Source organism: Dendrobium catenatum, unplaced genomic scaffold, assembly GCF_001605985.2.
Source record: "Dendrobium catenatum unplaced genomic scaffold, ASM160598v2 fragScaff_scaffold_290, whole genome shotgun sequence".
Lineage (NCBI taxonomy): Eukaryota > Viridiplantae > Streptophyta > Magnoliopsida > Asparagales > Orchidaceae > Dendrobium > Dendrobium catenatum.
Genome location: NW_021318752.1, coordinates 64075 through 91959, shown reverse-complemented (window position 1 = coordinate 91959; position 27885 = coordinate 64075). Strand labels below are relative to the sequence as shown.

Genomic DNA, 27885 nt, shown 5'->3' with positions numbered 1-27885 from the left:
TTCTTTCCTAAAGCCTGACCTGGAATTAAGAAACAAACCCACCTCCAATTCCATACACAGCCGGCCCTCTCTCATTCATTAACTCCAGCTCTTTGGGAAAGAATTCCCAAAATCTCAGGGAATTAAAAGCACCATTTAATTCCTTATCCCTCCACGTGAAATCCCTTCTAAAAGCTGCCGGCCCCCTCTAAAGAAAAGAATTTGAATTTATTTCCCTAACTCATTTCACGGAATTAAGGAGTTGAATTCCCTCAGCCTCCCTTGGATCCCGCCGTCCCTTCTCCTCTCTCTCTCTCCCCATTCTCCTTTCCACCTCCACTTTCCTATTGGGCTTGATTTTCCAGCAACCAGAAATTTCAAGCCTTTAATTACTTCCCAAATCTGGGAGGGGAATAAGGAAATAATTCCCCTAGTTCTCCTCTCTCCCGTTAATCTGTCCAGAGATTCCCGCAGCAGTACAGGGTTGCTGTCCAGATTTTTGGAAGCTGTTAAACTGCTGTCCAGCAGTTTTTCTGCAGCTCCACACTAACTGGCCAGCCCCAAAATTCAATCCGTTGCTGTCCAGACTTCTCCTAGTTCCTGTTCCACCTCTTGCTAAGAAGGTTTGGAACGTGAAATAGCTGATCTGGAAGAGGAAAACTGCTGTCCACCATTCTTCTTCAGCCCTTGGAAGACCTCTAGCTGCTGGCTGGAATCAGAGTTGCTGTCCAAATAACCTTAGATCCTCTCCTTAGCTGCTGTGTTGGAAAAGGAGCAACTGGATTTCACTTCAGTTTCCCCTCTAAAGGAAGAAAATTCCATTTCTAGTATTGCTTCATATTTTTCAAGAAAATTTTACCAACAGACAATTCCAAAGCATACAAGTCATCCACATCAAAGAAAATATGAGAGGACATTAATTAGAATTTGAAGTACGTAAAACTAAACATTTTTTCTAATTGCATAAAATCAGGCATATGATTAAAAAAATTAAGAAAATGCAGATTTTAGGAAATTTGCTCACCAGTTACATCTTTTTGATGTCCACGAAATGATTCAAGTTCTTTCATGGATCTAATGTCATATAGCTGGAACAATAAAAAAAAATTAATGCACACAACTAAATACCACATAAAATGAATTCATTCATAGCAAGGAATAAAAAGAATTATCTCACCATTCTATTTACTGCATCCAGTAACTGACATTACTCACAACACATTGTTATAAAGAAATCAAAATGCAAAGGCCAAATGCCATTCATAAGCACTATATCTCCACAAAATAACCCAAATAACGTAGCTTTAATAAAACTAAAATTTGACCAAGCATGTGTGTGCACGTGCTGATAATTTTGGAGAATTGCCCTGATTTGGAGAATAAACAACGAAAAAAATGAAATGAAAGTGGATCAAACTAAATTCGAAAGGTGAACATGGAAGGAGATTAGATTCAATCTCTTTTGGTTTAATTGAATTCAAATTCACGAACAGATTCATGGTGGATTTGGTCAGAATTTTCGTGGAGACTTCATGAAATGAGAAGCAGTAATTGGCTGATTGGTGGAGAGGTAGAGTAGATGGACTCGCTAATGGAAAGTTTGATGATGGTGTAAAAGGTAAGCAAAGGTCCTCAAAGGGAACTTCATGTTTATTAACTCAGTTTTCACCAAACTTTTTACAACTTTAAGCACAGTTACTTTTGGACCAATTTACCTTCCATCATATTACATATTTTTCCATCTTTGTACCTTATTAGTGCATTTTTTGCTCACAATTGTATATGCCCAAACCACCTTTATCTATTTTCATCGAGTTGTAATCCCAATCTCTCTAACTCAAATCACTTAGCATTATATTCTTCTTAGATAACCATATATTAATACAGCAAAATTAAGCTAGTTTAGCACCAAAAAATATATATTACATTTGCATAGGTCAGCAAAAAGGAATCAAATCGAGCTATAAAGGAATTAAATCACAACAATTTTCAAGTCTTTTTTAATTATATTTAATTTGGCAGAGTTTTACATCTTTTATCAAAATTTATTTTATGTTAAATTAAGTTAAATTATCCTTTTTTTATTATTGTAGATTTAAATTTCAATTATCTGATAAGGTTGATTTTGGATAGACTTAAATTTGAATTTAAATTATTTGAACTTATCATTGAACCCTATTTCCATAAATAGAGATTGATGGCTTCAATTAAGTATTGACCATTGATGATTGACTAAATGCAAATTATTTGTTAGTCCAATTACGTGTACATCAAATGTACAAATGTAATTTTGAACCTCATAATAATCATGTTGTTGTTGTTGTAGAACATAGTTAACCTGGATTCATTTAAATCGCTTTATTTATTATTTCTTAACACAATTAAAATATCCCACACTCAATTAAAAATATGACACAATCATAATATTTCATACCAATTTGATGCAAATTGATTTTGGGTTTAGATTTCATAACGCAACAAAAATGATGCAATAATTGCAATTCAAACAAAATAAATAAGAATTCACAAGTCAAAGACCACTAAATATGCAAAAAAAGCTTCATTACGTGTAAACAAAAAATACAAGAATTAAAAATCAAATGAAAATGCAATTGATCAACTATATCTAAAGAAAACAACAAGAAAATTGATTCATACAAAATCACTGAGCAATTATAATTTAATCACCACAAATAAATTCTAGAAGTGTTAGATATGAAAAAATTAAAAGCACGAGCAAACCATTGACAAATGAAGTGAACAAGAAATAAAGCGAATAAAAGAAGTAGGAAAAATAGGAATCATGTGAACATAAGAAAATGACTTCCCCAAAATTAGGCAGTTGTACTTGTACTGCATTCGAAGTAATCACAAATACAACTTTAAAATCAGAAGAAGGAATTTTATTTAATCAAAAGTATCAAATTACATGCTACATAATTTGTACTATAATCATTTATTCTCTTAGTCGGTTGCCGTCAAATTCTGATCGGCTACATTGGGTGGCACCACCAAAGGAAGAAAAAAATTCCTAGTCATCCAAATGCCTAAATAAGCATACATTGAATTCGCATTCACATAGTTATAATAACCACACCCAACAAAATAAACACAAGCACTACAGTCCAAGAGTCATTTGCTACTACATTACCTAAAGCTATACGACCCAAAACTATAGAAGGCATAACCATCCCTTGAGCAAATTACAATTCCCAAACATCAAATAAGAGGTAACACTACCATAAAATCAAAAGCCAAAAACTCTCCAAACAATACATAGAACAAACAACATTAATGCTCATTCTTAATGTCATAGTGTTAGACATCAGAATATGGGATTGGATCAAAAAATCATACGCGAAGCATAGGCTAATAATATGGCGGGACAACTAACAACTATGAAGCCTACCAAGAAGGCACAAACACATTCCACAAACATAAATGACAAACCTATCAAAAATTAAAATTCTCTTAACTACAAAAATCTCTACAACAAGCCAATGTTCAATTTGCTTCCATTGGCTCATCCCTTCAACCAATCCATGCTTTCCTGGATTCCATAGACAAGAAACTTGATAGATTATGTATTGACCGTCCACATTCTACACTTTAACAATATACTTCCTCCGAACGAATCCCTCCTCCAAAATCCCCACCTTCTTTGACCATTGCCCATCGTACTCATCTTCCGTCCTTACCTCAACTGACTAACATCCATCCTTATCATTCTCGATAAGGATGTTATTCATAATCATGGCTCTCTTTTTTCATTCCAATATTATTTCTTCATAAACTGGATAGTACTTAGCAATTTTGCATCAATTCTAGAGCCGTTAATATACTCACTAATATTACATTAATATTTTTATGAATTACATAGAGTTTTTTTCCAAACATTTTTTTCATTCTGCCTCTCAAAAACTTAGGATACATTCTAAAAAAAATATTCATCAAACTATTGATAGTCACCTTGAATTTATATTTCCTCCCCCTCTCTTCATCCTTTCCTTTCTCAACCATGAGGACAAGGTTGTTTTCCATGGAAATGTGAGTGTTAGACATCAACATACGGGATTGGATCCAAAAATCAGATGTGAAACATGGGCTACAAACATGATGGGACAACCAACAACCATAAAGCCGACCAAAAAAGAAGGCACAAACACATTCCACAAGCATAAATGACAAATGGGTTCAAATATGTAATAAAACATTAATCTAATCTTTCTTTTAAGTAGGGTTAGGTAGACCGGTTATATATTGTAAATTTGGTCTACCCAAGTATTATAAATACACCACTTATTGTAAGAAAAGGTGTAGAATGAATAATTTATGGTTTCTCTCCTTTCCCTCTCTTCTATTTTCTCTTGAAGTTTACACCTACTCTAAATGTGCCCCCCTTCTTGGCCCTCCAAGAAGCATATCACATAAGTATCATCAGAGGCATGTTCCGAAAAAAAAAATTTGAAATTACAAAATAAAATAACAACCAATTAAAGGAATTAAATAAACCTTTCCTTCGACAACTAATTTATTTTCTGCTTTTGAAGAAAATAAACATGCAAATCTCTATCACTCGTACACACAATTCTTCTATAATTATAATATTTAGCATAAACCTCCTTAAAAACTAGCACCCAAACATTTCTTATATGATCATTTTGTACCCTGTAGTCTTAAATTTCATCAAAAAGATATAGCAATCATATTACTCCAATATCATCAACGACGTCCCAAATGTAGGTATCTCATTTAAAGATTAAAACTTGCCTTCATGTACCTTCTTCAAGCAAACTTTTTTTAAATAATTCATAATAAACATCATAATTCCCATTATTTTATTCGCCTGAGAATAACTTTATTAAAGCTTTATTCAGTAATTTCTAAAAAAATAATTAGACGTTTTTTTAATGTCCTCATGAATTCACTCTCAATAAACTTTACATGATCAAAGGCTCTAGTCTCTACATTTACTCTTCTTATGACTTATTTTATATATAATTACCCTTTTTTCCATCTTTAATGCCAATTATAATATCATCAAAAGCTTTAACCTTGACTTCTCTTACTACCTTGTTTTGTCAACTATTCTAGGTTATATTTATTTTGTCTCAATATTACTTGAAACACTTAAAAGTAAAATCCTTTGTATCAATTATCCTTTGAATAATCTCATTCTACCATCAAATTTCCCCTGCCTATTTCAATAAACTTTTGTATCTGTTTCAATAAGATTAAACACTAACATTAGATTGACAAACATTGATAGAATTTGTGCTAGAATCCATCTATTGAATCCTGTTTTATAATGGACCATTTCATTTAAAACATATATGTTGACCTATGTAACGGAAACAAAAAAAGAGAAAAATCAAATCGCTTACCTGCTCTGCCCCATCCCGCACGTCGTTGACACAGCTCGCACGACGGCGACGCTCCTCCCACATCGCACGACTTCACGTCGTTAAATAGCCGAAGAGAAGAGGCCTTCGGCCTCTCTCTTTCTTCCGCTTTCTCTCTCTCTCGATCTCCCTCGATCTCTCTCGCTCTCTCCCCGACGAAGACGTTCCCTTTCTGGACGGATCGGAAGTTACGATATTTTGATTGGAAGCAACAAGGAAGCTCGCTAGTGTGAGGGTACCTTCCTACCTTTGGCGCTCTTCTACGGCCCTTCCTAGTTGTTCGATTTCGCTCCATCTCCGACATTCCCTTCCTGTCGGATCGAAGGTTCCGACATTTTGATCGGAACCAGTGACGGGAGTCGCTCGTTGCGATCGTAACTTCCTCCCTTTCGCCGCTTCTTCAGCTCCATTCGTGGTTGGTCGACTTCGCTCCTGGAATGACTTTCCCTACCAGTCGGATAAGGTGCAACAACAAGAGCTCGCAGCTGTGAAGATAGCTTCCTCCCCTTTCGCCGCTCCTTCGGCTTCTTCGGCCTGTTCGACTTCGCTCATTCAACGACTTTCCCTTCCTGAGGGATCGGAAGTCACACATTTTGATCCGAGGCAACGACGGGTGCTCGCCACTATGAAGGTGATTCTTCCTTCTAAGCGTATCTTCGACCAAACCCAGTAAATCTAAATTTTAATTAGTTATAATAATTATTAATTATTATTTAATTATAATTATAATTAATTGATTAATTATAATTAATTGATAATTAGTTTAATTATAATTGTAATTAAATAATAATTAGTTATTAATTAGTAATTATAATTATTTGGTTAATTATAATTAATTTTGATTAATTATAATTAGACATTAATTAATTATAATTATAATTAATTTACTAATTATATCATGTTGTCTTATTATTGAGATATTTTGATTTCACTTCATATCTTATGCTTTTTTATGTTTTATATTATTCACTCATTAGTATATAAAAAAATTATCTTTTTTATGTTTACGCAATCTTTTGATTTTGAGGCTTACGCCTCAAAACGCCTTGAGGCTTACGCCTCGCCTCACGAATGAAAAACGCCTCAATACCCGAATACTCAATTTTAAACATTGATATAAAGTGAACATAATTTGAACTCAAGCGAAGACTTGAGTTGGACCACAGGGGACTTGAACAAGAGCCTAAACTTTCAAGAACTTATACTGTGGATATGCACTTGAACACAGACTATATAACATTAAGTGGGACTTGTAAACTCGATGAACTTAAGTCTAAATGAATCTGAACTTGGACTCAAACATATGCAAAGAACAAAGCTTGAATCATACACGAGGGAACTCAAACTACAAGAACATTCGTACGGTCAATAGTGACTCAATGTCAGATGAAATACATTAATCCTTGCAAACAAAAGCGACTAAGATGCAACAAATACAAACGACCGTGAGCTCTTGTAGGAAGGATATTGCAACATCCTCGTAACCAACATCGAGTTACAAGCAGGCACACTACAAGACCTCAATGTGTACAAACAAAAAATGTAGTTGACTCTTACAACAGTCTCTACGAGATCGGATGCATCGTACCTGCAAGAACAACGAATGGTTGCAGAATGCATATGTGTGTCCTATATGCGCTATTGAGATCTCCAACACAAGCAACAGTGCCTGTAGATTGTGATGGCAACATTGTCAATTGATGGTAGAAGATCCGCCTCTACAAACAAGTACAATTGTCATACCACCTGAGATTGGTGAAAGGTGAATATGATGCAGAAATGATGCCTTTTCTACGAATACTCCCAGGAGGTCGTAGTGAATACAACGGGTCCCTATAAATAAACACGATTCACTTGTGGATAACAACAGTGGGTATATCGTAAGTACAACAAACCACTATGGACACAAATATAGATATCACCTATAACAACGGTGATTGAGATGCTGCAAAGTACGTCGGGTATGCAGACAACTCGATGTACGAAAAATGACACCACCTAGTAGAATGTAAGAGATGTTTGAGCAAATTCGAACTAAACTTCCTAGTGTTTCAAAATTTCTTCTTGGTCTTGTAATTAGGAAGAAAACAGTTTTGGCATCCACAAACACCAGAAATAACAAGTCTACTACATTGAAGATCTTAAAAGATCTTTTTAAAGCAACAGTCATTGATTTCAAATTCTAGAGGGATCTCCCGGTGAACGAGAAAAGGGAGTCTGTATCAGAACAATGAAATATCTCGTGAAATTCAAGCGATAACGCTACGATTCACCGATAACCAAAAAGCAGGAGATTCGTTAGTGCATTATAATCTACATGCATAAATCATGCAAGTAGTGCACGATAGTCTACTTATATGCAATGGGCAAATGATTAAAGTATAATGCTAAGCCACCGGGTCAGTAACATTCATATAAGCAGACAGAAGGCGTCTACAAGTTACAATGCAATGCCACCGGATCCGCAGCATTCATAAGAGCGGACAGAAGGCATTTATAAATATTGCAAAACACCCCCGCACATGCATTGCAATATGTATGCACATAGGCATGGGCTCCGGCGAGCATGTTATAAGTATACACGTGACATCTAGGGATGCTGCGTAGGTCAATAAGTAAATTCAAGTTCGAACTCGATCCTTCTATGCAGATCAATAGGAGTCGATAGGGTTCGAACCATCAAACAAATATACGGTTACGACGACCGAAATACTTGTTTTAATACATTTATATTAGGCCTTAAACAATGAGAATTCACTAACAAAGGCATAAAGCCTACGAAACCCGATCCCCTATCGGAAAGTTGATAGGGTCGATAAGGTTCAAGCTATAAATGAAAATGACCACAAACACCCCGATGATGGTCGTGTTGAATGTTTATCTCAATCGGAGGGGTTCATAAATATATCTCCAAAATGCCACCCAAATACTCATCAAAATTCAAAACTCCACAAAGTCAAAAATCCAAAAAACCCAAAATCCAAAATATTTAAATTTGAAAATCAACCATCAAAACACTTAAAGCAAAATCCATCCACCCTCCACAACAGTTTGTCGAGGTAGACAAATTAAAATTTACTTTAGCTCACATAAAGTTAATGCCTAGTCAAAAATATCACTATGATCCATTCTCAAACAATCTTTTACCAGTAAGAATGTGGTACGTATCCTCTAACCGACGGTTTTGCCACAAAATGACACCGCAAGATAAACAGTTATGACCCGAGACCCTCTAAACCGAGTGTTTTGCCGTCAAATGGCACTACAAAATATTGCTTATGGCTAGAGCCAATATATTCCTAATTGGCATCAAATCATTGAGATATGAATCAATAAGATATGATCGATAGGGAACAAAGCCCTCTGTTAGCTAAGGTGGATTTAAATTTATCCCCTTAGACACATCCAACCAAGGTCTACAAGGTCTCATTGAACGAAGCAACTCATGGGTGCCAGTAAGGATCCTTCTATCAGGTTGGGTCGACTACCTCCTCTGACTCATGGGTGCCAGTAAGGATCCTTCTATCAGGTTGGGTCGACTACCTCCTCTGACTAAGTAGACTAGGGACCATGATGGCCCGGGACGACGGAACCATGAGATCTTAATCAGATCCATCATCCATTCCCCCACCATCCGCTTTAAGTGCAAGAAGGTGAAATTTTCAATTTTAAATATCAATTCTCCAATCATTCTAAATACTCATGCTGCTACTATATGTCAAATAACACGTATCTCTACGTATTTGATCGATGAATAGCCTTAATTGAAAGTTCTCTCTCATTAATGGGAGGGGTAATTAACTATAGGGGCTTGCACCTATAGGTAACCAGAACTCAGATCATAAAGTCCTTGCAAAATTAGGGCGAAATCTCTGGGTAGCGTCCTATCTACAAACCCATCTGCCTTCCCAAAATTTACTCCAGAATTTAATTTGTTAAAACTCCCTCGCCGAAGAAAAAGCAAACAACGAGCAGAGGCCGGGGCCGAATTTTCGGAGCCCACAATACAAATGGCTTTATTGGAAACTACAGGTTCCGTCTTCTTTATAATAATTATTTGAGAAAAAAAAAAATCACATGGTATTCAACAAATTTTATTCACCGTGCATATTTCTGTCAACGATTAACTAACCATCCGTGTTGCTTATGAAAAGCAAAACCATAAGATATTCTAAATACTACACAGAAACAAAAACTTACACAACTTGTTGAATGCATGCGTCTACTAGTGCAACTGTATCGTTTCCCGTATTTATCATTTCAGGGCGAGCAAAATGGGGCCAACTTATTTTATTACCCTTTCTTCTGGCATGAAATTACACCTAGAAAACTAACATATAAAGAATCAAATGCTCCATAAAGCCTTCAGTTGATAAATTAGTTTGAGAACAAGTTGATTTATGTAAGAAGGCCATGAAAAATCAGTAAAAACTGAAACAAACAGATGAGATATTCCTAACTGGAATTGACTGGAATAAGAGCCGCAGAAGGCTGACATTGTCATAGTTTAAGATTAAAATACTTGATAAGGTAATAAACAATTAAGAAAATAAAATGCATGGAGGAAAATTTGGTCCACCAATTTTTCACACTGCTGCCGCGTTAGAAGGATTAGAGTTAACAGGACGAGAAATCCATAAATCTTGTTTTGCATAAATAAGGTGAAACAACAGTAAATGGATAAAAAAAGGCTTTATGAAGCCTACAAATGATGCCTTGACTACCCACTTACACTTCCCTCGTACAATTTTTTTTAAGTGAATCTTGTTGTTTTTCTGAGGCTTGGCTTAGAGACATAATTGGAAGGTTGAACATGGATTAGCATTTGATGATGATTGACAACGCTAATAGGCAAAGAGAGAGCCAAGTGCCAAAAACATGATAGTCTTCTTCTAAGTACCAGATGCATTGTAGAAAAAAAAGATCACATAAATTGTAAACAACTGTATCCTTAATAGTAATCAGGATGTTTAAAATCCAATAGTCAAACTAAATAGCAATATCAGATATAATTCAAAAATGTATAGGAAAACTTTCGTTTGATTAGGTGAATTCCTAATTTTATGGTCAAGATTTAATGTAACCTATGGTTAAATTCATGAAGCTTCTTTCAAAAGTTTTTAAGAATGCTGTTTTGTTAGGGATAAGATATTCTAAACCTGAAATGTAGGAAGCATAAATACTCACTAAAAGAATTTTAAGCTCAGTAAATAAAAGAAATTGGGTTGAAAATGAATTTAAGAATGCCATCAGGCAGATCTTTTCATATATTCAAGCTAATTATGTAATTCACTCTTATTTAACATTATGCAATTTCCATTATGTTCGTATACTCTTAAAACTTTCAATCCAAATCTTCATGCCGTGAATAAAGAGGCTCAGAAACGGCTAACCCTGTAAAAGATTCAATTCAAAGGAAATCTTATTCTTCCCTTGCCCGTCCTCAAAATCGGTATTATAAGTTAATGCAATTTCCCTTTTAATGTGACACAATGTAACAAGGCAAGCTAATCATACAGTTTTAACTTCAAATTTGCAGGCATCCTAAATAGGAAGGAACCCTAAAAAGAAACAGCTAGAAGCTACACTCCCCACTGTCTGAGCACAAAAAAGCAAATCCTTCAACTTTATTTATCAAATCGGTATAATACAAGTCATATACTGAACAACTTTACTAAAGAACCAATAAAAAGGTTAATTAGAGGAAAAACCTTGATGATTTGATCCTTCGATGCAGTAAGAACCCAGTTTCCATTTTGATTCCATTTGACACACAACACTGTGTTTTTGTGGCCATGACTGCAAAATAGAAATGAGTTAATGAACTGAATTAACACAAGTACACCAACAGCGATGAAAGTGCACTAACAATGAACAAAGCTCTCTCCCTGTTTTGGCATCCCAAAGTTTTACAAGATTATCTTTTCCACCTGTTTCATCAGATTTTACACGCAACATGCAAAAAAAGAATATTAATGCCTCTGACGCAGGAAAACCAGAATAAAGTAAATAACAACATAAATGATGCGCAACCTGATACAAGTAATGACTTCGTTGGGTGCCAGTCAACACTCTTGACATCCCAACCATGGCCTGTCTGAGTTCAACACAGAAACAAAGGAACCTTAGGATATCTCAACCAAACTGCAATCCAATGAAGAAGTAATCTCTTCCTAATGCAGAGAGACAATAGAGGATGACAGATAAAAAGTCTTCGAGGAAAACCATCAAGCAGTTACAAGATAAATAACAGACAAAACAAAATTTCAAGTAGCATGAAATATTAAATGGATGCCGTCAAAATACACAAACTATTATTGTAAAATCAATAAAAGGGATAACATAAACCTATGACAGACAGAGTACAAAAGTCTACCAAACATGACAGAAGAACTTCGAGAAATGAGACTTGTTTAAAGAAAACCACATGTTCTCCCTTTGTGATTAATCAATAAGCATAGATTCAGCCATTCACAAGGTACTTGAAAGGTATTTCAGCTTTCCTAACACAAATATTAGATCAGTTGTTGTGTGAAGCCCTTTGCTTTGAGGAATTCATAACAGGATAATAAGAAATAGAGCCAAGTGGTACAAGGTTGAAGTACCCAACAAAAAATACAACAACAAGAACAAGCCTTTATCCCACTATGTGGGGTCGGCTACATGAAACATTTTTCTTCATTGTGTCCGGTTAAGAGTCAAATTCTCATCTAAATCTAATAAAGAAATGTCATTTCTAATATTTTCTAATCAAGTGTTTTTAGGTCTACCTCTACCTTTTTTAACATAAGTCAAATCTAATACATCTACCTTCCTAACCAGGCCATCGGAAGGATGCCGTTTTATGTGACCAAACCATCTAAGGCGACTCTCTCTAATTTTATCTTCCACTAGAGGTACTCCAACCTTTTCACGTATATGCTCATTTCGTATCATATCTTTAAGAGTAAGCCAATCATCCACCTAAGCATCCTCATCTCTGCAACACTTAACTTAACATTATGCTTCTCTTTTAATGGCCAACATTCTGCACCATAAAGCATGGAAGGTCTCACTAACATCTTAAAGAACTTTCTCTTAAATTTGAGAGGGACTTTCTAACACAGAACAAGCCCGGTGCATTCCTCCACTTCAACTATCCAACTTGAATTCTACTAAAAAAATATCCCCATCTATTTCACCATCACTCTGAACAATAGACCAAAGATATCTAAAATGAGTGCTCTTATTAATGACTTGATCGCCCAAAAGTCATAATCCCCTACTAGATCTATTATTACTAAAATTACACTCCATATATTCAGTTTTAGATTCACTCAAACGAAAGCCTTTAGACTCTAAGATTGACCGCCATAATTCAAGTTTACCTTCAACTCCCTCTATAATCTTATCAATAAGGAGAATATCATCAGCAAAAAACATACACCACGGTACAACTTCTTACAAATTTCTAGTGAGAACATCCATGACTAAAGAAAAATGATATAAGCTTAAGGCTGATCCTTGATGTAATCCAACTGAAATAGGAAAATACTTAGTCAAACCACGTTGTGTTTGAACACAAGTAACAGCTCCTGCATACATATCCTTAATGACTTGAATATAAGCATTATTAGCCCCTTTTTAATGTAAAACTCTTTGCATTATAAATTATTTTCTTAGACTCCTTACGCGCTTCTTTATATATTTATCAATTATCATAGTTTTTACAACTCAACCAATTATTATAACAAATCTTCTTATTTTTTATCTTTTCTTGCACATTTTGATTCCACCACCAACTATTTTTATTATTATTAGCTTTTCCCTTTGATGCTCCAAGCACGTCTTTTACAACATTCTTAATATCACTAGCTACTTTTTCCTACACAACATTAGCATCCTCATATATAAACAAATTTTTTAGATCCAGAATCTTACTCTTAAAAATATTTTTATTAATATTTTTTAAATGCCCCCATCTAATCCTAAAACAATGATTTACTTCTTTTTTTTTTTGCCCTTTCGTCTTAAAGTTCAAAACAAATAAGTGATGTTTGGTACATAAACTTTCACTCAAAATAACTTTATAATCTTTGCAATCTAAACTATTTATTTTTCTTACAATAAAATAATCATCTTGAGTTTTACCATATAAATACTTATAAATGATGAGATGCTCATCTCTTTTCTTAAATAAAGTATTAACAATTAAAAAATCATATACTAAAAATATAATATGATCTTACCACCTTCATTAGCCGCTCCAAAGTCATAGCTACCATGAATGCTTCTAAAATCATCTACCTCTCTACCAATATGTTTATTTGAATCTCCTTAAATAAAAACTCTTTCTTCAAGATGTATCTTTTATATTAATTCTACTAGATCATTCTAAAATTTTAATTTTAAACACATCCAAACATACTTGAGAAGCATAAGCGCTTATAATATTAATAATCTTAGCATCAACAACAATCTTTAAAATTATAATTATATCTCTAATTATATTAATTTTTATAATATTATCCTTCAAACTCTTATCTATAATCATACCTACATCATTTCTAATATGAATCCCACCAAAATATCATATTTTAAATCCTAAACTATCAATCACCTTAGTCTTCTCTCTAATCCATTTATTTTCCTGAATGCAAAGAATATTTATCTTCCTATGGATCATAATATCTATTAATTCAATTAATTTGCTTACAAGAGAACCTATATTCCAACTTCTTTGCCCGCATCTGTCCATAATATGAGAACCCTTGCCTATTTAACACTGCACTCGGGCGTCAATGCAGCTGCCCTTGCTCACTTGTAATTGTATTCAGGCTATACAACGCGTCTCTTCCAGGGAATTCATGTCATGATTATTCGACAATTTTACGATGGTTGTCGACTATCTAACGCAACCCTCCACTTTTCTCATCTACGACTTAGGACTTGGCAACAGTGGTGTTTAACAAAAAATAATAATAATTAAAAAATAAAAGAATTCTAGCATCCTTTTTAACATCATATATAGAAAGGAAGCAGCAAGAATAAAATTAATAAACCCACAAATTAAAACCAGATAAAATTATTACATACCATTTATGAGAAGATCTGTTAGAAACAGCAAAAGATGTTGAAATTTCATTTTGGGGTTAAATCTCTAGGTTTCCATCCTAAAAACCTCATTCCAGGTTTCTTTTTTTCTTTTTGTGGGTTAACTTCAGTTCATACTATTGCTTTGATCACTACGTATTACCACATCTAGTTTCATGCTCAAGTATGATATTAGCTAGCTAAAGCGCAACTTTCATGGCAAACTATCAATCAAATGAGATAGGAAAAAAAATCCCCCTTTTCCTTACCCTTGTAAGGCAGTTCTGAGCAAGGATTTCCTACACAAGGAGAATGAATAGGACTCACATGAGGCCCATATATCTCTCCATGCCAAGCTTAGGATTGTTCAGAAATATCCCAACCAAACTAGGACCAAAAAATGGATTCTATTTTGATTAATGTAAATGTGTATACCATGTTATGAAAAAAGGCACTTAAAATACTATATTGTTTGAACAGTTTAGTGTTTTTACAGAGTTTGTAGACCACTGGAAAATCTCAAAATTAATCAGGCAAACCCAAATCCAAATTATTCGAGTCAGGTCATTTATTGATACTCCTAATTAAATTTTATCATGCATCTCAATTGCCCATACCTTAAACTGCAATAGAGGATAAAATATATGCCAAAAAGTTTAAATAAGTCAAAGAGTTTAACTTTTCTTCTTCTAACATAATCACCGCATAGATTAAAATTATTTTTCATGAACAATACTATTCTTCATTAAATTTAACAAATAGTCTTATAATAATTGCATTAAATTTTAATATATTAAATATTAAAAATAACCTAATATACAAGATTAATTTGTAAAACCTTATGTTATTATTGCCAATTTGAACCTTCCCTCTCATAATTAACCCTCTATTAGATTGCCTCGTTTTTGTTATTTTGAGTTATTATTGTACCATTAACTTATATCTACCATTAAGCTACTACATTATGATGTATAAAAGCAAATTTCATAAAAAAGAAAATCACTCTATTAAAAAATATTTTTAATCATTGGTAAGTGTAATTTTAGTAGTAATAGATCTAGTGGGGAGATTGTGACTTTGAGCGATCAAGTCATTAATAAGAGTATACGTTTTAGATATCTTGGGTCTATTGTTCAAAGTAATGGTGAAATAGATAGGGATATTATTAGTAGAATTTAAGTTGGATGGTTGAAGTGGAGGAATGCATCTGGCTTGTTGTGTGATAGAAAAGTCTCTCTCAAATTTAAGATAAAATTCTATAAAATGGTGGTGAGACCAGCAATGTTTTATAGTGCATAATGTTGGCCATTAAAAGAGAAGCATACTATTAAGTTAAGTGTTGCAGAGATCAGGATGCTAAGGTGGATGATTGTGACTTATTCTTAAAGACATGATACGAAATGAGCATATATGTGAAAAGGTTCGAGTAGCGCTAGTGCAAGATAAGATTAGAGAGAGTCATCTTAGATAATTTGGTCTCATAAAACAATGGCCATCCAATAGTATGCTTATGTTGAAAAAGGCAGAGGTAGACCTAAAAAGAATTGGTTAAAAATATTAAAAATGACCTTTCTTTATTAGATTTCAATGAGAATTTGACTCTTCATAGGACACAATGGAGAAAAAGGTTTCGTGTAGCTGACCCCATGTAGTAGGATAAGGTTTGATGTTGTTGTTGGTGGTAGGTAAGGGATAGTAAGATTCACTATCCTAATGATTGACACCCACATTTAGAGACATTTGTGGTTGACCAGGTTGGAAGATGGCGGCATAAAGCTCCATAAAGCCATCTTGACTTGACCAAGTTCCAGTCATACATTGATTAGATTTTCTATCAACATTAAAAATAACTATTTTTTTTCAAAAATATTAAGCCCCTCCAAGTTTTCTAAAATAGCACAAACTACAATAATGAAGTAGATTATTACAAGAGTCTCCCCATGTCACAAAAGAAAAATCATTTGGGATCCACTGTTTTAGGTGTGGCCCAATCAAAATGAGGAGAGTGTCATACATATTTGTTTGGGTCTGATTTTATTTGTTCATCTAATCAAGTGACAATGTGACGAGTTTTTGTGTAGATTTTTATATGAGTACAGGATTTCTCTAATTTTACCCTCCAATAACCATCTAACAAACTCAACATTGTTCAAACTTGAGACTTAAAAATGTGAGGGCACCGAATGATCATAAGTAAATTGCAAATAAACTAATATAGTTAATAAAAGGAGTTAAGGACAACTATAAATGAATTCACATCTCATAACCAAATATTTAGCAAAAGAATCAACAAAAGCCAGCAACATATGAGATTGAGGTTAATGAAGAAAATGACTAATTTTTGGACATGGTAATACGAAGCATTGAATTGACCCGTTTCAAGAAAGCCAATACCAAAATCAAATGTGTCAACCAAGTGTGAACTTTAATAATTACCAGTTAGCGATCTCTCCTCCTGACACCTCGCAAAGTCCCAAACCTTCACAGTAGTATCATCCGAGCAGGAGCAGAACTTTAAATCAGTTCTAGAAAAACTGTAGATTGAAAAACCAAATAACTATAATATGTATTATGTACCACACAACCCATATACAAGTAAAAAGGTAACAGATATGCACCTTAAATCGCGAACTGATTCTTTATGTGCAAATTTGTTTAGCTTCACATTGTTCATGTTGTTTTGCCAATACCTGAGTAGGATTACACCAAAAAAAAGTCTGATAAATTCATATGAATAAAATTCTTCAAAAGGAATGATGTAAAACACTAGCTATGAGAAACTCCAATTATACGTAATGTAATGAAAAAAAGGTACTTGATTGAACCCCCATCATCGCCTGTAACCATCCAATTTTCATTGTGGCTCCACACCATAGATCTAATTGCTTGATCATGAGCCTGAGAAATCAAAGGACCACAAAAGAATCAATTGCAATATATTCACTCGGTAGTCAAGTGAGTTTCAATGTTGCACCTGAAGGATCATTTCAAAATTAAAAGACTGCCCATTCCAAAGTGTAAATTCACCACTCTGTGACCCAGTGATTAGACGCCGTCCTGTAGGAGTCCACTGCGTTCAATTTAAAACACAGAACAAGGCCATCAGAATCAGACAAGAATCCCTGGGACAACAATGACTGAAAAAAGAGATGCCACTCTGCATACGAGGTTCAAAAAACTTAACAAAGCAAATAATATAAAAATGGAACTTGCATAAAGCAAAGTAAACCTCCAAGATACAGAAAGATTCTATTGAATAAACATGAATACACAATAATTTCATTACGTGAACTATCATGTTAAAGGGAATGAATAGTTTTTACTGTTATTTTAGCATGATTATGAAGTTCAAACGTCTGATCAACCAAAAACAAAAAGAATGAAAAGTCTTATCTTTATACAAGAACTACAAAAAAAACCTCCAGTTTACAACGAGGAACATAAATCAGAATCCTGGTAAGAAGGAAAAGAAAATAAAATAGATTTAAAATCCCCTCTTTGTAAATATGATCACCATAAGTTTACTAAATCAAGACAAATGCAAGGAATTATTCAGCAGAAGCATGCAAAAGACGACGACAACAACAACAACAACAACAACATCAAGCCTTTGTCCCACTACGTGGGATCGGCTAAATGAATCTTTTTTCTCCATTGTGTCATTTTAAAAATCAAATTCTCATTTAAATCTAATAAATAAATATCATTTCTAATATTTTCTAACCAAGACTTTTTAGGTCTACCTCTATCTTTCTTTAAATAAATCAAATCTAATAACTCTACTTTCCTAACCGGGTCATCGAAAGGCCGCCGTTTTATGTGATCAAACCATTTAAGGCGACTCTCTCTAATCTTATCTTCCACTGGAGCTACTCCAACATTTTCACGTATATGCTCATTTCGTATCCTATCTCTAAGGGTAAAGTCACTCATCCACCTGAGCATCCTCATCTCTGCAACAGCTAACTTAGTATTATGCTTCTCTTTTAATGGCCAACATTCAGCACCATAAAGCATTGCAGGTCTCACCACCATCTTATAGAATTTTCCCTTAAGTTTGAGGGGGATTTTTCTATCACACAACAAGCCCGATGCATTCCTCCACTTCAACCATCCAACATGAATTTTGCTGATAATATTCCCATAAAATGTGACCCAACAAAAGACTGATTCCATAAAATGTGACCCTACCAAATATAAAATATTGGAACACTGGTGCTTAAAATTAAGCATAACCAAAAGAGCAAAGGTGACAAAAAGCAGATTGTTAAAGGTGTCTTTAATGTGCAAGACAAAAGAAAAACATCTTCTCTGTCTAATTATTCAACAGGAAAACTTCAAAATAATATTATATAAACCTTGTATTCATAAGTGTGTGCCTTTTAATATGCAGGGAAAGCCATCTTGAGACAAATTTACATCAGAAATACAAAGAGAACTCAACATAAGATATCCCTAGAATGCTGTTAACTACTTCAAAAAAAATGGAGTTAGACTCCAAAGAATGATAAAAATTAAAATAAATATTAGCAAAATACCAAAATTTTAATAGATACACAGCCCATAGGCATCTTATGCGACAATAGCACTAGGAATGAGAAATAAGTAGCATTAACGTACCAAGACTCTATTGATAGAACATCTATTTTTGTTGGTAGACGCGTGGACAAATTTAGCAGCAAAACTTGTGGATGGATTATCAGCATAAGCAACAGTTGGTAACATCTGCAGCAATATCAACGTTCAGAAAAGGATAGGATATAACAAAGCATTTTCAACAGGTGCAACTTCTTAACAGTTGAGTCCACCACAGTTCAATAAAAATGCAGGCGAAGAAAGGACAATAAGAAAAATCCTGTAAACCATATAAACAAACAAATCATTTTTAGAAAGATCTCATTGAACTAACATCAATAGCGGCAGCAGGAGTAGCTTGCAGTATTGTCCTTTCTCTAGCATCTCGCTGCCATGTACGAACCTGGATAAAGTGATGAATAAAATGAGTGAGTGTCTTTGGTTGCTTTATCCTAGAAAATATAGCAAATAACAAGACATCAAGAAAACCACATCTCAAAAAAGGACATCAGATGCCCCAAATTTTGAGACACCTTAGCATTGATGCAAAACTAAAAGGTTGCTAGGATCAAAGTTAAAAGAAGAAAGCAAATAAGCATCCAATCCTATCATACTTAAACCTGTCAAATCATAATATATAAAAAAATATAAAAAGAAAATACAGTATCATTGAAGAAATCCCAAGAGGATGGAAACCTCTTGCAAAAGCAGAATAAAGTTAGCAACACGTGTGGCCAATAAAAGAAAATAAACAATTTACAGGTTCAATTATAATTGATGAAAAACTTCAAGCAAGTTTCTTGATTTGTACATCTAGATAGTTTATTACCATAGATTACAACCACAGAACATACAACATTGACACACAATTTTCTACTTTAAACAAATATTTTAAAGAGTCCAGACTGGTTGGTTTAATCAGGAATACCAAAACAAGAAAAGTACAAAAACGGGTTGGGGTAGCATGACCTGACAAACCAACCAACAACCACCAATTTGTCAAGCAGAACCAATTCTCTTTTTTAACCAAGTAATCCCTAACTCTTTCTACCTGTCTTTCAGGTGGAGAAAGAAGGATAGAAACCTCCACCTCCCTCCCCAGCTAGTTGAAATATAAGGTAAAGAATACAAAAATAAATCAAATATCTTCCCCTCATTTCTCTCTACTTCAGTTGGTGAAGGGACTCTCACCCAAAGATTCAATAGCTCACTAGTAATTAGAGAGTTCAATTAGATTCCAAAAAGAGACGCAGAAGAAGGTTGATGCGAGCCATCTTAGGTCTAAGGTTTATAATACAATTTAATAATGAAATAGATAAAACTAGAATGAATTGGAATTAAATAGTTTGAAAAACAACTAATAAAAATGAATAATTTTGATGTAAAATAAAAAATGTAAGAAATTCAAGATAAAACATATCTTATGATTTTTAAATCAAATAAGTAAAGAATAAAATGGAGACAAAAAAGTTACGGCTACAATACGATTCGCCGCGGTTAAAAAAACAATTTGTATAAGATTTAATTAAAATTTGTAATGCTACCAAAACCAATTAAAAATAACGTAGATGAAAAAAAACATGGAAAGAATTCACCAAGTCGAAAAATTGGCCTCATTATGGTACAAGATGATGAATTTCTCCAAAAATTTAGAATCTCATTTCCACCATACTGAAAAGAAATCTAACATCTAATAGGCACACAAAATTGAAAGAAATTTAAAATTAATTAAGACAAAAAAAAAATTCCTTCAATATGCCTCAGATTAATTAATTTATAATACTTAAATTCTTCTTGAATTCATTGCCCCTAACACTTATGATTATAAGTTGCAGATCCTGCATATGATAATCAACAAAACTACTCGAGGAATACAAATACAAATAAAATAGCAATAATTAACAAAACTACTCATGGAGGAATACAAATACAAACAAAATAACAATCACAAAGGTAAGCAATGATGCACCAACATTTCTCCTTAAAGAGATATGCAATATCCGACAAGCGTCTGACACGCATCCAACATGTGTCAGACGTGACAAAGATGTGTTTGATTAAAATAATATTTATTTATAAAAAATGGGCATGCATTTCAATGACACATGTCCCAAATATTTTATGAAAATACTATTTTTAATTATAATTTCATATATTTTTTTTTATTTATTAAAAAATAAATTTCTTATTTCCTCTCCATAGCCCCGAATCAATCGCTCACAATTAATACCCTATCTCCCAAACATTCTCATTTTCATTTCCCTAGTGAGTCAAGACAAGGTTTTCACACCAACACCCGACGTCACAACATCAATGTCTGAAACCATCTTGACATCGACATTCCATGATGTATGAAACCATCTTAACATAGGCATTCAATGCCATCTTGACATTGACATCCAATGTCAACAATTTCTCCACCCATAGTCACGACCCGCGTCATCACGGCATCTTATCTTTGTCCAACGACATCTCAACATCGACGATTGACGTCGTTTTGACATTAACGCCCAACTCTCAACATTGTTGTCGTCTCCCTTCGATGCCCAATACACGACATCAATGTCCGACTCTTGACATTCTAATATTAATCATTTTAAACACAAATCCTAGATAAATGACTTATTGTTTATCTATTATTCTTAATATTCTACTAATTTAATTTCTAAACACTATTTTTAACATATAAAAATTATAATATAGTGTCAAACCCATATTCGTGTACTATATTTTTAATAATTGATGTGTCTCATGTATGCATTGTGTCATAATCGTGATTCCTTGTCCGTGGCTATGATCTTAGGATGTATGTCTCAGATAGGAAGAACTTGAGTTCGCAAGTAACCCCAAGGGTAATACTTGAGTTCGCAAGCAAACCTAGCAAGATCGGATAGAAAACAGTGAAAACAACTTCTGTTTACAGTAGTCAAACAGCAACTACTATAGTTTTCCTTAGGAAAAACAGAGAAATCTGATGAAACAGTGGAGAAATTCATGAAATAGATGCATGAGAAACAGCAAAGATACTCGTTTCTTCTATTCGAGAGAAAGAAACAGCTCTCCGATTCTCTAGCCAAGCATAAAGCCCAAGAACACAAACCCTAGATCTCAAATCTCTTTTCAAATTCAAGATGAAAACCTAAGTCTAACATTAACACTTAATTAAAGACAAAGGAGAGTTATAAATTCCCTAAACAGCCCCTAATTCAAATTTTTCCCTCCGAACAAGCATTACTCAAGGTGTGGGGCCCAAAGGAGTGGCCAGCCCCCCTCTCCCCTTGCTTGGGCCGGCGGTGGTTAACCCAAACCGGTCCACTAGGGATCGATTCAAGCAAAGCAGTCAAACCCTCCTGGGCCAGTGTAAAATTACTCCCCTCTGAAAAACTCACCTTGTCCTCAAGGTGAAAGTAAGAGAACTGGTGCTTCACACTCTCATAAGGCTCCAAAGTAGTCTCGTAGTCGGGAAGATCCTTTCATCTGATCAACACCTCCTTATTTCCCTTTTTATCCAACCTTACTCCTTCCAGCTCCAGGGGTTCCATGACCATCTCCAATCCCTCTGTCAGCGTGGCTGGTAACTCCGCACTAACTGCATGCTCCCCTAGAGCTCTCCTTAACTGTGACACATGAAAAACGAAGTGTATGGTAGAGGAGGAGGGTAACTTCAGATGATACGCCACTGCTCCAATTTTCTCAAAAATCTCATAGGGACCAAAGTAGCTCGGCGCAAATTTCTCGTTCCTTCTTATTATCCTCTGATTTCTGCCTATAGGGCCTTGAAGAACACCTCCTGTTAGCTTCAAGAACTCCTCCCCCACTTCATATTGTATGTCTCTCATGTGTGCATATGCTCGCTTCTTCATGATTTGTTGTGCCCTCCCCAGATGTTTTTTTAACTCCTCCAACACTTGGTCTCTCTCCTCTAAGTAATGTTCGACTAAAGAGACCGGTGTGTTTCCCTATCCATAATGCACTAAGTGTGGGGAGTCTCTTCCATAGAGCACCTTGAAAGGAGTCATTTGGGACGCATAATGGTACAAAGTATTATACCAATAATCCGCCCATGGTAACCATTTAGCTCACTTCCGTGGTGTTTCAGAAACAAAACATCTCAAATATGTTTCCAAGCTCCGGTTCACCACCTTTGTCTATTCTTCTATCTGTGGATGGTAGGCGATACTTCTCTTGAGAACAGCGTCCTGCATCCTGAAAAGTTCCCTCCAAAATTGGCTAAGGAACATTTTGTCTCTATCAGACACAATCGATTCAGGAATCCCATGTAATCTAACCACTTCCCTGAAAAATGTTGTCGCCATTAATACTGCGATGTAAGGATGTCGTGGGAGAATAAATTGTGCATGCTTACTAAGTCGGTCCACCACGACCAAAATGACTGTAAATGCCTCTGAGCGGGGTAGGCCGTCGATGAAGTCCATGGACAGTTCCTCCCATACTCTATTTGGAAGTGCTAATGGTTAGAGTACCCCTCTTGTGTCATTGTCATATATTTATTTCTCTGGCACACCTCACACCTTGTCACCATCTCCTCAACATCCTTATAAATCTCCTTCCAGTAGAGCTCTAATGCCAGCCTCCTATATGTCTTAAATGTTCCTGAATGACCACCAACTGCACTGCCATAAAATTCCTGTAATAAGTGAGGAATGTGTACTGATGTTCGTTGCATCACAGATCTCCCCTGATGTAACAACCTTTCTCCCTCCAGATAGTACCCCGAATGATTACTTCTTCAAATCTTACTTAACCTTCTTCAGCTCTTCGTTCTGCATACTCTCTTCCTTGATGGCCCCCTCGTTGACCATCAGTGGTACTGAAACTACCAACTCCTGAAGTTCCCCAACACATCCGGATAAGGCGTCAGCCGCCTTATTTTCCACCCCTGGCTAAAACTGAATCTCAAAATCATAGCCTAAAAGATTTGAAAGCCACCTCTGTTGTTCCTCGGTTACCATCATTTGCTCCAACAGGTATTTCAAACTCCTCTGATCCGTACAAACAATGAAATGCCTACCAAAAAGATAAGGACGTCATTTCTGAATGGCCAAGACTATGATCATCAACTCTCTCTCTCGTATACTGACTTCAATCGATCCCTGGTAGATAGCACATGACTGAAGTAGGCTATAGGCCTGTGATTCTGCATCAACACTGCTCCCAAGCCATACTCTAATGCATCGGTCTCAATTATAAAGATCTGACTGAAATCCGGAAGAGCCAACACTGGGACTGTCGTCATGGCCTTCTTCAACCTCTCAAAAGCTTGGGTTGCTACCTCTCCCCACAAAAAAATTGTCCTTCTTCAGTTGCTCGGTCAAAGGCCAAGCGATGGTACTGTACCCCATTCATGACCCTCCTGTAGTAGCCAGTCAATCCTAGGAAACCCCTCAACTCCCTTATGTTCGTAGACATTGGTCATTTCTATATTGCCTCAATCTTTAATTGGTCGACCACCACTCTCTCTTGAGACACTACATGTCCCAAATATTCCACCCTAGACTGGGCAAAGCTGCACTTCTTTAGGTTAGCCTTCAGCTGATGGGCCTGTAGGATCTTAAGAACCTCTTTCAAGTGCTTCAAATGCTCCTCATTTATTTGTTTGTACACCAAATGTCATCAAACAAGACCAGCACAAACTTTCTGAGATACTGCCGGAACACCCTATTCATCAAAGACTAAAAAGTAGCAGGAGCGTTAATGAGCCCAAATGGCATCACTAAGAACTCATAGTGCCCCTCGTGCGTTCTGAAAGTTGTCTTCTGAATATCCTCCTTCATTCTAATTTCATGGTAGCCCGACTTCAAGTCCATCTTAGAGAATACTACTGCTCCGTGCAGCTCATCTAATAACTCGTCGATCACCGAAATGGGGAATTTATCTGGTATTATCTCCTTATTCAAAACCCTGTAATCCACGCAAAACCTCTAGCTCTCATTCTTCTTTTTAACTAGTAAGACTGGACAATAGAAAAGACTCACACTGGATCTGACGATCCCTGCCTCCAGCATCTCCCTAATCAGCTTCTCAATTTCATCTTTCTAAATCTGGGGGTAGTGGTAAGGTCGAACACTAATCGGTGACACCCCATCCTTTAGAAGAATTGCATGCTCCTGATCTCTGGGTGGTGGCAAGCCCTGATGTGGCTGAAACACCTCCCTGAACTGATGTATGAGTGGTTGCACCACCAGTGGAATGTTTCTCTCTTCCCACACACTGACCCTCTTCAAGCGTTGTAGCTCCACCAAATATCCATCTCCCACCTCCCACCTCCTGTATGCATTTGATCATGGATTTGAGAGATACTCCTGCCATAGACAGCCATGCATCATCCTCTATCCTTCAACCATTAATTCCATCCTCAGAGCACCCCAGTTGACCTTGGTCTCCCCCAAAGTCTGCAGCCATTTCATCCCCAGGATGACATTGGTACTCCCCAACTCTAAGTGAAGAAAATCCTCCCTAACCTGTATCCCTTGAATGGACAATACCACTCCCCTGCAAACTCCTCTCCCCATCTCCACCTTGACTGTGCCCATCATCACTCCATATTCTCCCGTGTCCACCAATTTCACCCTCAACAAATTTATAATCTGGTTAGAGATGAAATTGTGGGTGGCCTCGCTATCGATCAGCACCACTACCTCTCAATCCTCTATTTCTCCCCTTACTTTCATGGTGTGATTGGGTGTGAATCCCACCATCGAGATTAAAGAGACTTCAGCTACATCCAGATGTAGCTTCTCTTCTTCTTCATCCACTATCCCTCTCTTACCTCCGTCCTCAGTTTCCTCGTCATTGCAAAAGGTGAGAACCTGAAGAGTTCAATCCTTAAACCTATGCCCTGCATGTACTTCTCATCGCACCTGAAACACAACCCCTTAACCCACTTCTCCTGAATCTCCTTCTCAGTCAGCATCTTAAAATTTCCTCCAGGCCCCCCTCCTTCAGTCCTCTCCTTTGGTGCTTCTCATGAACCTCCCGGTGCAGCTCCTTTGGGACCTAGAAATGTAGTAGTCATCCTGTAGGATCCCCCATAGCTACTGCCTCGAACCCCCCTCTCCAGATGCTTCTGGTCCTCAACCAGCTGTGCCAACTCCATGGCCTCCCCCAAGTCGTGCGGTCTCGTCACTCTAACGACTGTTATGATCTCCGGTTTAAGCCCCTTCATAAAATTTCCCTCCAGCACGGTCTCAGAAAGATGATACAGCCTGCTCACTAAATACTCAAACCGGTCACGGTACTCTGCAACTGTCCCCTCCTGTGTTAGGGCAAAGAACTGCTCATAAAAGTTTCCTCCCCTACTGGTTCAGAAACACTCTAGTAGACAATCCATGAACTCTCTCCAGCTTCGAATGGGCCGCCTCATGTCTCGCAATTGGTACCACGCCAATGCCTTCCCTTCCAAACACAGTCCTGCCGCTGTCAGTTTCTCCTCCTTTATCCACCCATTGACTGCAAAGTACTGCTCCATATTGTAGATCCAGCCATGTGCATCCTCGCCCTCAAAGATGGGCATCTTCAATTTCCTCATCCTCGAGTCACCCTCGTTTCCCCTAATTCCTCCATAACCTCCGACTCCTCGAGGAGGAAAAGCTCCCAAGTGGTCACGATCTTCCCTCCGACGATCGAACCCAATCCCTTCCTCATATTCCCATCTTCTCCTTTCATCTTCAACACCCGACGGTAAAATTCATCCCTTCTCCCCAAAAATTCAGCACCCCTCCTTTCATAGCCCATGCTCATCTCCTCTCTAGAAAGTGGTTCTAGCCCCGTTTCCCCTAATTCCTCCATAACCTCCCACTCCTCGTGGAGGAAAAGCTCCCCAGTGGTCACGATCTTCCCTCCGACGATCGAACCCAATCCCTTCCTCATATTCCCATCTTCTCCTTTCATCTTCAACACCCCGACGGTAAAATTCATCCCTTCTCCCCAAAAATCCAGCACCCCTCCTTTCATAGCCCATGCTCATCTCCTCTCTAGAAAGTGGTTCTAGCGGAGGCATTCCATCATTCCCCTCAAGGATCCCCACTTTCGGATTCTCCCTCCCCCTAAATGGGTTCGGGTTCCCGCATCTCCCATTGTCGCCAGTCCGATGTCATCGAATTTTATTTGCCCTCTAGCATCTTCTTCATCATATCTTCCAAGGCAGTGAACCTCCCATCCATCTTTTCATGGATGGAAGCGAATTGGTTTTGAAAATCAGCGGTTCTTTCTTCAAAATCGGACTTCAATTGGCCGATTTCTCCCTCCAATACTTCCACTTTCCTTCCGGCCATCTTCCTTCCCAAGGATGCCAAGAAGATTTATTGCGGATGAAAATTTCTTGCTGAAATTTCTGAATTTCAGTCGCCGATGGTCCCAAGACAACGCTCTGATATCAATTTGATAGGAAGTACTTGAGTTCCCAAGTAACCCCAAGGGTAATACTTGAGTTCGCAAGCAAACCTAGAAAGATCGGATAGAAAACAGTGAAAACAACTGCTCAACAGTTTTCCTTAAGAAAAACAGAGAAATCTGAGGAAACAGTGGAGAAATTCACGAATAGATGCAGGCAAAATAGCAAAGATACACTTTTCTTCTATTTGAGAGGAAGAAACAACTCTCCGATTCTCTAGCCAAACCTAGAGCCCAAGAACACAAACCCTAGATCTCAAATCTCTTTTCAAATTCAAGATGAAAACATAATTCTAACATTAACCCTTAATTAAAGACAAAGGAGAGTTACAAATTCCCTAAACATCCTCTAATTCAATTTTTTCCCTCCAAATAAGCATTACTCAAGGTGTGGCGCCCAAAGGAATGGCCAGCCCCCCTCTCTCCTTGCTTGGGCCAGCGGTGG

At 36.4% G+C, this 27885-nt stretch overlaps 1 protein-coding gene across 2 annotated transcripts in view; it reads right to left on the bottom strand.

Moving 5' to 3' along the window:
- LOC110094305 (flowering time control protein FY) overlaps positions 1-27885 on the bottom strand; it is a 54817-nt gene that overhangs the window by 17344 nt on the left and 9588 nt on the right. For both annotated transcript variants that reach the window (XM_020819507.2, XM_020819508.2), the window contains exons 3-12: positions 19363-19431; positions 19074-19178; positions 17428-17523; positions 17269-17351; positions 17072-17143; positions 16890-16987; positions 11415-11474; positions 11251-11311; positions 11093-11180; positions 1004-1067 (exon numbers count right to left, since the gene is read on the bottom strand). In XM_020819507.2, coding sequence (XP_020675166.1) covers positions 1004-1067; positions 11093-11180; positions 11251-11311; positions 11415-11474; positions 16890-16987; positions 17072-17143; positions 17269-17351; positions 17428-17523; positions 19074-19178; positions 19363-19431 — 796 coding nt within the window. The remainder of the gene's footprint in view (positions 1-1003; positions 1068-11092; positions 11181-11250; positions 11312-11414; positions 11475-16889; positions 16988-17071; positions 17144-17268; positions 17352-17427; positions 17524-19073; positions 19179-19362; positions 19432-27885) is intronic.